The sequence below is a fragment of the Martes martes genome, assembly GCF_963455335.1.
Source record: "Martes martes genome assembly, chromosome: 9".
Classification (NCBI taxonomy): Eukaryota; Metazoa; Chordata; class Mammalia; order Carnivora; family Mustelidae; genus Martes; species Martes martes.
In genome coordinates this window covers 120,411,771-120,425,063 of record NC_137896.1, presented here as the reverse complement: position 1 = coordinate 120,425,063, position 13,293 = coordinate 120,411,771, and the positions used below count along the sequence as shown (strand labels likewise).

The window sequence follows — 13,293 nt, the reverse complement described above, 5'->3', positions numbered from 1 at the left end:
CTTATTTTCCAACAGGGAGGTGGATTAGATGTCTTATCAGAGAGATTTCCACCACAACAAGCAACACCACCTTTGATGATGGAAGAAAGACCCAGCCTTTATTCCCAGCCTTATTCGTCTCCTTCACCTACTGCCAATCTCTCTACCCCTTTCCAAGGCATGGTCAGGCAAAAACCTTCACTGGGGACTATGCCTGTCCAAGTGACGCCTCCCCGAGGCGCCTTCTCACCCGGCATGGGCATGCAGCCCCGGCAGCCGCTGAACAGACCTCCGGCCGCGCCCAACCAGCTGCGGCTCCAGCTTCAGCAGCGCTTGCAGGGCCAACAGCAGGTGAGTCGTCCATGTCTGCAGGGGGCGCTCGAGAAGGCTTCTGCTAACTCGTGCTGCATTGACACCGCCCACGGGCTAGAATAAAGGTGTCAGGTGGAAGTGTTCCCACAACCTTTGTGAAAAACTCAAAAAACCATCCTTGGTCGGTGAGGATAAGGTAAAGGAGACTTTCATTCAGTTAAAGACAGCTGGCTCATAACAAAGTACTCTTGAGACTCACTATTTAAAAGCAATTTACTTCTGTTTTTTGTGATAAGAAATATTTAGGATGAACATCATATATTATTAAATTAATAAAGAGAACTATGTAGCTTAATTTATAAAGTAGAGCATCAAGAGATACTGTTACGATTGTTGAAACAGAAAATGAAATTTATGTTGTTTGAAGTTGGAGTGATTAAAGCTTACTGATGTTATTGCATTAGGAGAATGGAGGAAAGGATAGTTTGGGGGTCCTGGGGAGCTGGGTGAGTTAAATCTTCTCTCTCCTTACAGGTGATGAGTGGGTATCATGGCATAAATATTTAAGATTGTCTAAGCAGCAAATACAGAGATAAGCATCAAGAACCAAAAAAGCAAATAGTTAAAAGTATTATCTCCAGGGCACCTGGGTGGCTCAATCAGTTAAGCATCCTACTCTTAATCTCAGCTCAGGTCTTGATCACATGGTCATGAGTTCAAACCCTGTGTTGGGCTGCATACTGCGTGTGGAGCCCACTTGAAAAAAAAAAAAAGGTATTATCTTTGAGAAGCAGGACCAGGGCTATAGATTGTTGCTTCTTCTTAACCTTTTTGTATTTTTTTAATCATCTGTGTATATTGCTTTGGATTTCCTTTAAAGTATTTATTTATTTATTTATTTACTTATTTGACAGAGGGAGATCAGAAGTAGGCAGAGAGGCAGGCAGAGAGAGAAGGGGAAGCAAGCTCCCTGCTGATCAGAGAGCCCGATGTGGGGCTCGATCCCAGGACCCTGAGGTCACGACCTGAGCCGAAGACAGAGGCCCAACCCACTGAGCCACCTAGGCACCCCTCTTTAAAGTATTTGAGCAATTTCCTAGAGTGTTACAAATTCAGGAAAGAAGAGGAAGAAGGAACTAAATTATATTAGAAAGGCAATATTTTATAATGTTATAAGATCTCTAATTTCAAGTCCTAGTTCTAACTTAGGTGGCTCGACAATCAAATTATTTACCCTTTTAAAGCCTCTGATTTCTGATTATATCCATAAAAGAAATACAGTAAATAATTTGTCTACCTCGTAGGTGGTCTGTGGATTGAATGAGTGAGATAGTACATATAATAAAGATCTTAGCACAAATTCTAGGTATTTTAATGATCTAAATGTGAATATGAGAAGATTTATGTGGCCCCTAAAAGGCATAAGGGAAAAGTTTGATGTTTGCGTTAAAATTTAAAACTTATAAAGGGGCGCCTGGGTGGCTCAGTGGGTTAAAGCCTCTGCCTTCAGCTTAGGTCATGATCTCAGGGTCCTGGGATCGAGCCCCGCATCAGGCTCTCTGCTCCGCAGGGAGCCTGCTTCCTCCTCTCTCTCTGCCTGCCTCTCTGCCTAGTTGTGATTTCTCTCTGTCAAATAAATAAAATATTAAAAAAAAAAATTTAAAACTTATAAGATAAAAGACACCAGTAAACAAGGTTAAATGTAGGCTCAGGGAAGATATTTGCAACGCTGTATAAGTGACAAAGACAGTGTCCAGAATACATCAGATTCATAACATGGTGTTCATAATACACTTACCTCGCTAGACTGATATCATCTCTTTACTCGTTGATCACGTTCTCTCATTCCTCCTTCTTCCTTGCCAAACACAGGAGATATAAAGCATCTCATAGGCAGGAATTTAGGACAGTGCCTGATAATTTGAAAAAAGAAAGGTACAAACTCAGGACTACATCATAGTTTCTTTCTTTTTAATGGATTTTAAGATCAGTTTAAAAACATATTTCTTGACTCTAAGTATATCTCATTGACAGGAATGTGGTACACAAGGAGTAAAAAGATTCTACAATTTTACATTTGATTATACAGTTTTGAATAATCCCTAGTGGGGGGAGAGGGGAAGGAAAAACACCCTAGGAAACTAGTAGAGATTCCTTGGCTGAAACTTTTAAGGAACGGCAAAAATGAAGGAGGGAGCTAGTGATTAAGAATACAGAGTTGTAATGAAGCCTTTAGATATAGTGTCTGCTCACATGTCAAATAAGCAAAGTCTCAAGAAATATATCCATGATAACAATAAAGAATTCCTAAAGTTCTATTCTGAGAAAAGGATAACAGCAAAAATGGGTAGACCTGCTGCTTGTAGAAAATTATGTAAGATTGGCTCATAAAAGATGTGATTATTCTGTTCTAGTTTTGTATTCTTCTCCAGCCAGGGTCTTCATACTCTCAAGAAAAGAATACTATGAAAAGAGAATAACATTGGAGACACATAAAGAAATGTGATATACTTAGCCATCTCAAAACAAGTCAAGTCCACATGTGTTATGTGTTAGAGTATTGGAGAAAATGTATGCATCTGGTAGAAGAACCACTATTGATTATTTTTTATATAGTAGAGAAAATAGAAGTGACCAGAAAGATCAAAGGGCTGAAAGTAGAGGGAAGCTAATTTCACCTCTAGAATTCTGGCCATGAAAACTGCCTGATAGAAGAATAGCTTCTTTTTTTTTTTTTTTTTTGAGAATTTATTTATTTATTTGACAGAGATCACAAGTAGGCAGAGAGGCAGGCAGAGAGAGAGGGGGAAGCAGGCTCCCTGCTGAGCAGAGAGCCCAATGCGGGGCTCGATCCCAGGACCTTGGGATCATGACCTGAGCCGAAGGCAGAGGCTTAACCCACTGAGCCACCCAGGCACCCCAAGAATAGCTTCTTTAAAAGAAACCCCCTATTGGGGCACCTGGGTGGCTCAATCAGTTAAGCGTCGGATCTTGGTTTTGGCTCAGGTCATGATCTTGCGGTCATGGGATCAAGCCCTGCATGGGGCTCTGCGCTCAGCGCAAAGTTTGCTTCATATTCTCTCACCCTCTCTCTCCACACATGTTCCTTCTCTAATAAATAGATAAATAAATCTTAAAAAATAAAAAACCCTTGTCAAGAATTTACATGTGGCTAAATCAGGGTTTTAATTCTTGGCAGTATTGACATTTTGGGGCAGATAATTCTAGTTATGGGGGCTTTCCTATTCATTTAAGAATGTCTAACAGCATCCCTGGCCTTTACCTTAGATGCCAGTAGCAACCTTTCCCCAAGTTATGTAGCCAAAAGTGTCTTTAGATGTTGCTAAATTTCTCTTGTGGGGCAGAATTATCCCTGGTTGAGACCCTCTAGGCAAGATAATCATCTTTTAGGTTTCCTATGGAAGGATTGCTTGATAAGGCATTGAAAAAAAAAAAAAAAATCCATTCAGACAGACAAAATGTCCGCCATCCTGAACTCTGAATGTGTGTCTGTAGGGGTGTGGGGTGGGTGTGTGTGTGGGGGTGTGTGTGGGGGTGTGTTATGCGTGTAGGCTGAGTTTGTACTGTGCCACTGGCCGCAAACTCCACGTTTCCTTTTATAATACAAGCCTTTTGACCTGGCCTTTGTAGACTTCTGAATTTATGTCCCCAGCTCTGAGGACTCCTGTGACCTCTCTCCTCCCACCAACCAAAAGTCAAGATTTCCCAGGAGTTAAAGGATATGATGATCATTTTGGGAAGACTTCCTAGAAAGAATAGAACTTGACCTGCTTGCTAGATAATGAGTAGCATTTTAGTAATCAGAGGGAAGAGGCAGGTCAGAGTGAAACAGCTGTATACAGCATTAGTCAGGTTGTACGCAGAGAGAGGGGAGGGGGAAATGAAATATTTCAAGGGCAGAAATAGATAAATTTCTCTTTAACAAAATGTTCTTTAGAATAATTTCTTCTATTGCTAGAAATAGACTATTTTCTAAGGTTGTAATTTATTTCCTCGTTGAAATTTTCTCGTTTTTACTACTTCTCAAGCATCTTTCCTCCCTCCCCACCCATTTCATGCTCATTATCTCACAATTCAAAGAATATATAAAGCTGTAAGTTTGGAAACCCAACTCCCACTCCCCTGGCAGTGTTACCTCTCTTCTTTGCTAAGATTAATGTATTTCCCCCTATCCTCATTGCCTTGTCTTCTGTTTCCAGAGTTGCCGTACTTTCTGCCTTAAGTTAACTCTACCATCCTTCTTGCCACCTAGCATTCTCATTTTTCAAGGTCCTGTTGCGCGCACTCAAGCTCTTGGTCCCGGACTTCCTTTTCTCCTCTAAGCTTGAGCGCCTTGTAGATGTCTCTGGGTATGCAAATGTTGCACTTGTAGGTGGCACCCTTCCGTATTGGCCTCTGCCACTCGACAGAATTCCCAGAGGACAGAGATTTGCTCACCTCTGTAGCCTTCAAACTTTATATATTATCTTGCATACACTCAATTTTTTTGCTAAATCTTTGTAAAATTAATGGTTTATTTAAACTTATGTGTGTGGTCTGTAGAATTTAAAGAAGTACGTAGATTTTTGTACTTAAGAATCCCTTTGACTTTTATCTTTTTTTTTTTAAGATTTTATTTATTTGAGAGAGAGAGAGAGAGAGGGTGTGTGAGCAGGAGTAGGGGGAGGAGCAGAGGGAGAGGGAGAAATAGGCTTTCCTGGAGCAGGGAGCCCAAGGACACAGGGCTCCGTCCCCATACCCTGGGATCCGGAGTGGAACCGAACCAGTCCTCTGGTATTGCTCAGGTGTCCCCAGTCTGTAGGGTTTGTGTTCCAGGCCTTAACCAACTGAGCCATCTAGGCACCCCAAGAGTCTCTTTGACTTTTAAAACCATAATGTTCATATCTTTAATTTTTAAACGATTCTGAATGTTCTATTCTATTCCATAAAAGCCTGGAAGTTTTAATTTTTACATTTATATTAAAACGAGCTTTTCCCCCAAACAGTTTGTTTTCTGATCTAATGGTAGTCAAAAAAATTAATGAAACCAGAATTAAGAATTGAGCTGTTTGGAGATGGGAGATTTAATCACTGTTCACAGCAATTTGGATTCTCTTATAAAATCTCCAGTCTTTCTAGTTTGCATCTCATATATTAAAATATATTAAATATATTAAAATATGAGTGTGTTAATATCTTTATTAGTAATTTATGTTATAAAGCATCATATACACACAAAATAGTATTGATACTTTTATTATCTCTCTGAAGAGTTTATTCACCTCAAATGATTGAGCAAGAAATTCCTTAAGCTACAGATTATTTATCAGGAAATATCAGTTCCCAGGATGCTTGTTTTGTTACCTGATGAAGTTAAGGCATGCCTATGACCTGGAATGCTAAGCGTGATACGACAGCATCTTCCAAACTAGTGTTCCATACAAAATTATTCTAGGAGATAAATGTTAATGGCAGATTCACAGTGTGCTTTGGCCAGTTAAAGGCTCATAGAATTACTGCAGTAAAGAAATCTGTTTCACCTTGTGTAACCCATCATTTCCAATACTTAATACAGCACAGCATGCTATTTTCCTGGCACATCTATTAATATCTGCAGAACAGTGTTCTTTAGAACACCAATTTGGGAAATGCTGGTCTAAAGTAATTACTTCTTCTAGTTAAATAAATAGTCTATTTTCTCAAACCATTTGTTTCTTACATAATTCTCAGCAATGAAATCACGTTGGATTTCCCCAAATATGTACCCATCTGACAGCCTCCAAGTGAGAAGTACCTCAACTTTTCCATTAATCTTCCAGACCTTTGTAAAATGTGCCCTATTATATACTTACTTTTATACTGTAGTTTAAGATGTAGGGCTGATATTTCTTTTCTCTCCATTATTGTACTTATCTGAAATAACTGAGTAGTAGCATGATTTTGAAAGTATGATATATGGGGACCCCAGGGTGGCTCAGTCAGTTAAGCATCTGACTCTTGATCTCAGCTCAGGTCTTAATTTCAGGGTTGTGGGTTCAAGCCCCATATTGGGGTCCATGCTAGGCATGGAGCCTACTTAAAAAAAAAATAAAAAATAGGGACGCCTGGGTGGCTTAGTTGGTTGAACGGCTACCTTCGGCTCAGGTCATGATCCCAGGGTCCTGGGATTGAGTCCTGCATGGGGCTCCTTGGTCAGCAGAGAGCCTCCTTCTCCCTCTGCCTGCTACTTCCCCTGCTGGTACTCTGGCTCTCTCTCTCTCTCTCTCTCTCTAGCAAATAAATAAATAAAAATCTTTAAAAAAAAATAAAAATTAAAAAAAATAAAAAATAAAAGTAAGCTGTATGTATGTATATGTGTATATACCTATGTGCATATGTGCAAATGTATGTGGATTCTGCTTTTAAATGCTCTGTCCTATTTGGTGTTCTGTAGGTGGGAACTATTTGATAAAATGTTTGGAATTGCCAGCCTTTTGGCAAATAAACATGGGAAATAATCTCACTAAACTTGTAATACTAAAACTTGTTAGTAATCAATAAAAAGTTTCTGTTACTCTAAAAGGGCCAAAGTATATATTTGTATGTAAAAATATGTTATCTCATTGTTATATTTTTTTCTAGTTGATCCACCAAAATCGACAAGCTATCTTGAACCAGTTTGCAGCGAACGCTCCTGTTGGCATCAATATGAGATCAGGCATGCAGCAGCAAATTACACCTCAGGTAATGTGAGAAAACCAGACATCGTTAGCAATTCTCTAACCCAAACTGTTTCTTAAAGTGTTGACATGAGTGTCCGAAATGGTCTGTGAATTGATCTTTTAAAGTAGTAGTGCAACTTTCTTCTAGAATGAATTGATAATCAACTTGTGATACCCCTTACTGATATTTAATCTAAAGCAAGAGTCCTTTGTTTGGTTTTGGTGGTGGTGTTGTCATTGCTATTAGATACCAGATAAATCAGTAGAACACTCTTACTGGTATCCTGAATAGGACCAATTATAAGACCCCTGAATAAGAAACTGTGTGGATGGTACCGGAAGCCTGATCAAAACCCATTCACATTGCTGAGTTATCTTAACTACCCTGTTGTGTCCTCTGCTCAGTCTGAGCATCAGCATTTTCTGTTTTTTATTTATTTTAGCAACCCTTATACATGAACCCAGGGCCACTAGAAATTTAAACATAAGAAGAACTGGGTCGCCTTCTACGTCTTATCTAGTACTCACTCCCTTCTTAACTTCCGCACATAATTTAGTATTTTTGCTTCAACCACTTCATGTTTTCTTAACCAAGGTGACACAAAAATTTGAGAGATGAGGAATTTTAGACAGGATGCACACAGAATTTTTCTTTCCTCCATAAAGTGTACCTGGATGGATTCAGGGCAAAAACAGGAAGACAACTGTAACCAAAAGGGTTACAGACAGAAACTACTGTTACTGGGTCGCCTGGGTGGCTTAGTCGGTTAACCATACAGCCCTTGGTTTCAGCTTGGGTCATGATCTCAGGTTCTTGGGATCGAGCCCCCCGTTGGCTCCATGATCAGCACGGAGTCTGCCTGGGGTTCTCTCTCCCTCTCCCATGTTCTTCCCCTGCTTGCTCTCTCTCTAAAGAAGAGAAGAGAAAAAAGGAAACTATGTTAAGCAGCAGATATTGGCATCTTCATGGATCCATGCTTGGGTTTCCCTGTCTTAAAAATCTCACTGATTAGCTCATGCAAGGGTAGTTAGGTTATAAGGAAACAAGACCCCACTTTTGGAATTCACGTAAGGATGATTTCTATTAGAAAGTCATATGTCACAGTTTCTTCTAGATTGAACTATATCTGTTTGCAAGTTTAATTTTAGAGGAGCTGTCTGCCTTGATCAGATCCTCCATCTGAATTGAAATCTTCTGAGGAAGGCTTTATTGACATTCCATGTTGCTTTACAAGTTAGACCAAAAAAGTGATTTTAACCTAATTTTATTGCTGCTTTTGTCATTCCTAGTATTATAGCTATTAAAACACATACTCTGATGCCTAGAGTAGTCTTTATTACAACAGTGTTATAAAATAGCTTGTTCTGGCCCCTGGGTAGCTCAGTTGGTTAAGCATCCAACTCAGGTCATGATCTCAGGGTTGTGGGATCGAGCCTTGTGTCTGGCCCTGCACTTAGCGGGGAGTCTGCTTCTCTCCCTCTCCCTCTACACCTTCCCCTGCTCATGCTCTCTCTCTAAAATAAATCTTTAAAAAAAAAATAGCTGGTTCCACGTATTTCTGTTTATTATTTTACTTCTAATTATTTTCTTTTTAAGTAACAATTCGTTTGGCATTGGATCCTAGATTTCTGATTCTTCCTCCTTAAATGGTATTTGTAGGTTTTTCCAATTGTAAAGATAATGCATGCTCATTATAAATAATTTGGAAAATACAGGAAAGTGTAATGAAGAAAATTAAAATCAACTATAATCACATTTTATTCATTTAAGTAAAGTGGAATAAATGATCTCAGTAAGAAAAGAGAGGAACTAAGAAACAGTAAATTTGGGGGAAAAGAAAAAGAAAAAAAAATCCTCTAACCACGTCACGTCAGACAAGTTCGAAGTCATAGTGGTAATTGCTATGTGTTTTGTTGCCCCAAGCTACTAGGCTTTATCCTGTAAGTTTCCCGAAGTAGGGGATGTTGATAACAATATTCATAAGTGAGGATTGGTTTTCTCTTTTGCAGCCCCCCCTGAATGCCCAGATGTTGGCGCAGCGCCAGCGGGAGTTGTACAGCCAGCAGCACCGGCAGAGGCAGCTAATACAGCAGCAAAGAGCCATGCTCATGAGGCAACAAAGCTTTGGGAACAACCTCCCTCCCTCATCTGGACTGCCAGTTCAAATGGGGAACCCCCGTCTTCCTCAGGGTGCTCCGCAGCAATTTCCCTACCCACCCAACTACGGTTCAAATCCAGGAACCCCACCTGCTTCAACCAGCCCGTTTTCACAACTGGCCGCAAATCCCGAGTCAGCCTTGGCCAACCGCAACAGCATGGTGAACAGAGGCATGACAGGAAACATGGGAGGACAGTTTGGCACTGGAATCAATCCTCAGATGCAGCAGAATGTCTTCCAGTACCCAGGATCAGGTATGAGGACTGCTCCTCTGTGCTGCTTCCCACGTATACAGCACAGGCATTCCCCTGTGCTCACGGCGGGGCAGTGTGTCCAAGAGGAAGGTGCTGCCGTGGGAGTCAGGAGACCCAGGCTCCAGACTCATCTCTTGCCACTAGTGGTTAAATAGCTGGAGGCTTATCGCTCCCTGACAGCTAATAGGATTAATCAGAGGATCCAGAAGGACCTGATTCTAAAATTTTTTGAATTTTATCTGCAGGGTACATTCTCTTACGTTCTTACTTTCTATCATGGATCCCTGTAAGAATCTTATGAAAGTGCTCTTCAGACAACGGGTTGAAGTACATGAACTCAAAATGGGCATACAGTTTTTTCATTATGTTGGAGACTTTGATTTTGATAGTTTATATAGGGATAACCCTCTTTACAAAGCATCTCAGGCTTCTTATTGGTCTCAGCACTCCTAGCTGCTTAAGTTGAAAGCTCTTCTTCTGCAGTATGAGGAACTTCCTGGCTTCCAGGAGTTTTTTCCTTTTTAACCTTTTGTTTGCATTGTCTCTCTTCCATTCTCTTTGTCCTAGGTGGTGATGTCCTTTTAGATTTTACTTCTTTCACTTTCAGACTTTAGTGGGTAGTGGCAATAAAACACATTTGATTAATCCACTATATTTAATCAAACTTTGATGCAAAATTAATGGCAGATTCCTGGGGAAAAATTGAAATAAATCCCTTCATTTTATAAATGAAAGAAAAAGTAAATTATAAGTCTGCCTAAAAATGAATTTCCACGAGAAGACTGCTATTTGACTTGAATAAAATGTTGAGGTTACATAGAGATTTTTTTTTTATATAGCAATATGCTTATCAACTTTGACAGCCAAATCAATTTAGACTTTCATTCTTGGCAACAAGTACTAAAATCCTTTGACTATTAAATTAAGTTATCTAGGGAGACTTGTGTCAGACAGCACCAGAATTCTCAAAGATCTTTTACTCAAAATTATGTCACATCAGTTCCTTTGTCCTCAAGACAATGAAGTCATCTTTGGCTGGTTTATATCACTGACACTATCTGTAGGGCAAGAAAAGGATTATAAATCTATATTTTAATAATAATATTGTCTGAACCTTTTGAAGGCCACTTTCATGTGTCTTACGATTTCTGTATGCGGAGAACTTGACAAGGCTTTTTCACTTTATTCTGGCCTGCAGAAGTACTTCCTCCAGCATTAGAAGACCTGTGTTATTACCTGGTTCTCCATTCCTCTTCCAAAATGGCAGCTTAGCCCACACAGCAAATAGACTCTTAGTAGCATTCAGAATATTGATTACAGAGCCTTAACTCAAAAGATTTGTCTCATTCATTGGCAAAGTAAGAAATAACTATGAGTAACCCAAACATTAGTAAATTCCCCAAGGATTCTTTTCTCTTAAGAAATAGAGAAATAAAAACAGTACTTCTGCCCATTTTCAGTCATGTTCCTCAGCGCCTCTTCTCTGGAATGCCAAGAAAGAATTTTGTATCCCTCTCCCGTTTCTTGACAAAGCCACCTAGAAAAGCAGTTCTTCAGAACCCCATTTCCAATGAAGTTGACAAGATTCTTTCAGAGTTGTGGGTCTCCTCTTTGAGCTACTGCCATGTCAGTGTATACACAGTGGTTGAGATCATGAGTGGGTGGGGCTTACTTCTTCTCTAGGTGACAGAATTAGATGTGTTGCTACCCATTGTAAGCGCTCTATCTGGTACCCGGATTTTTCTTCTAGTCCAAATTTAGATTGACAGAAAATGCTTTTCATAACATAAGAATTTATCGTTGATCAAGTCAGCATTCCTACTACAAACAAAACCCAGACGCTGGGTGCGATAAAGAGAGTAGTTGTTTCATCCAGTTGCAAATTGAAATGAAATGACAGAGCTTGCAGTTCTTCCATGAACTACTTCAAAGTAATGGGGGGGAGGGGGAGTTGTCAGGTTTTCTGGAGAGCAAAAGAACATTTAAAGAGGCAGTGTTTTTAAATATCTTCCATTGCGCTAAGTTATAAACTCATTCCAGCATTATCAGCAACCTGGTAAAAAGCTTCATGACCAGGTTTTGTGTGAGTACAAATTCAAGTTCTGGAAAAGTTTCAACCTTTGCAAATGAGTACTTCTTTTGGAAGAAAAAAAAAAAACCCGCCACACGTTTTTTAAATAAAGTCTTACTGTAACGCAGTCCTCCTTATTAGTTTATGTATGATAATACATAATGTGGTTGGCTTCATACGCAGAGTTGAATTATACCAGAAACCTTATGACCTGCAAAACCAAAAATATTTCCTATCTGGTCCTTTGCAGAAAAAGTTTTTGTGTTAATTGATATTAGTAAAACTAAAGGTTGAATTCATTAACTTAGCTTTAGTCCTTTGCTTTGGCATCTTTTAGTTAGTAGGGGCCCAGAGTTAATGAAGGAACATGTGAATAATAGTAATGATATAGAGTATGTTCTCTTTTATTTCTGAAAACCAAAAATTTTTCTAGACTATCAAGCCATAATGATGAGTGCACAAGAACAGAATTAGACATTTAAAATTTATTTAGGGGCCCCTGGGTGGCTCAGTCAGTTAACCGCCTACCTTTGGCTCTTGTCATGATCTCAGGGTTCTAAGACTAGGCCCCACATTGGGCTCCCTGCTCAGCAGGGAGTCTGCTTCTCCATCTGCCTCTTCTCCCCACCTCCCCCATTCATGCTCTCTCTCAAATAAATAGGTAAAATCTTAAAAACAAAACAAAACACACACACAAAAAAAAAACAAAAAACCCTGCGTTTTAAAGTAAATAAATAAAATTTATTTTATACCAAGGTGACATTTAAAGGAAATATGATGGAAATTTTTACAAAATTTTGTACCCACTCCATGAATTCCTTGAAGCTAATCCATAGCTGCTCCTGGGAACTACAGTAATGCTTCTCCACCCATTCCGCCTAAGTGATCTCATCCACTCCTGTGGCTTCAGTGACCTCTTCATGCTGATGGCTCTCTTCTGTTTCTCTAACCAGATCCCTCAGCTCTTGTGTACAACTGCCTGATGACAGACATACTTGAATTTTCTCTCCACTAACACCCCAAACTCAACTTGTCCAAAGTTAGACTCATCAGTTCTGCTCGCCTTCTCCCCCGTATCTCAGTGATCCAGCTGTTCTAGCAAATTCCTCAAGATCCAAGAAAGAATGTATACCTTGCTCTCTTTTCATACTAGGCCTTGTAATCCTGTATCTGCTGTTTCAAACCAGTGTCCTTCATTCACCTGCCTCATTCTTGTTACTCCTTCCTCTCAGAACTGTCTCCTCTGGGAAGCCTTCCCTGACCACTCCCAATCATAAGCACTCACCACCCTGTCTTACACTCACTTGTTCACCTAGCTGCCTTGCTTTTTAAACAGCAAGTTTCTTGACAGAGGAAAGTGTGACCTTTTTAGTTTCTCAATTGCATAGCACAGAGGTCTGGCAGGGAGAGTAGGTGCTCAATGAACCTTCGGTGAAGTAAATGAATGGAAGGATGAATCCTGGTTCTGGTTGCTGCTGCCAAATGGCTGTGATGCTATTTATGGTCCAGCAGGGAGGCTTAGCATAGTTTAGGTGAAGACAGAATTATCGAAATTTTGGAAGGAACTAGATTGTCTGGTCCAAGGAATGCAAGGTCCAGTGTGGTGGCAGAACCTGAACCAGAACTCTGTCTACCCTTCCAGTTCCTTATTCACAAGCTGGTTCTCTCTACTAAAACTGATCAGCTGATAAGGAACAATTAGAATGTGAGATGAATCCAGAAAGAAATGTCAAAAAGTATGCTGATATACTTGCAATCTCTTATTTATTGTTTAACTTTGATTCTACAGAATAATGTCCAGAATTTGAGAAGTATCT

The 13,293-nt window shown here is 39.8% G+C and overlaps 1 protein-coding gene across 3 annotated transcripts in view; it reads left to right on the top strand.

Moving 5' to 3' along the window:
* The window catches only part of NCOA1 (nuclear receptor coactivator 1), a 180,579-nt gene that overhangs the window by 147,226 nt on the left and 20,060 nt on the right, over positions 1-13,293 (top strand). For all 3 annotated transcript variants that reach the window (XM_080812671.1, XM_080812670.1, XM_080812672.1), the window contains exons 15-17: positions 16-330; positions 6,913-7,014; positions 9,003-9,405. In XM_080812671.1, coding sequence (XP_080668797.1) covers positions 16-330; positions 6,913-7,014; positions 9,003-9,405 — 820 coding nt within the window. The remainder of the gene's footprint in view (positions 1-15; positions 331-6,912; positions 7,015-9,002; positions 9,406-13,293) is intronic.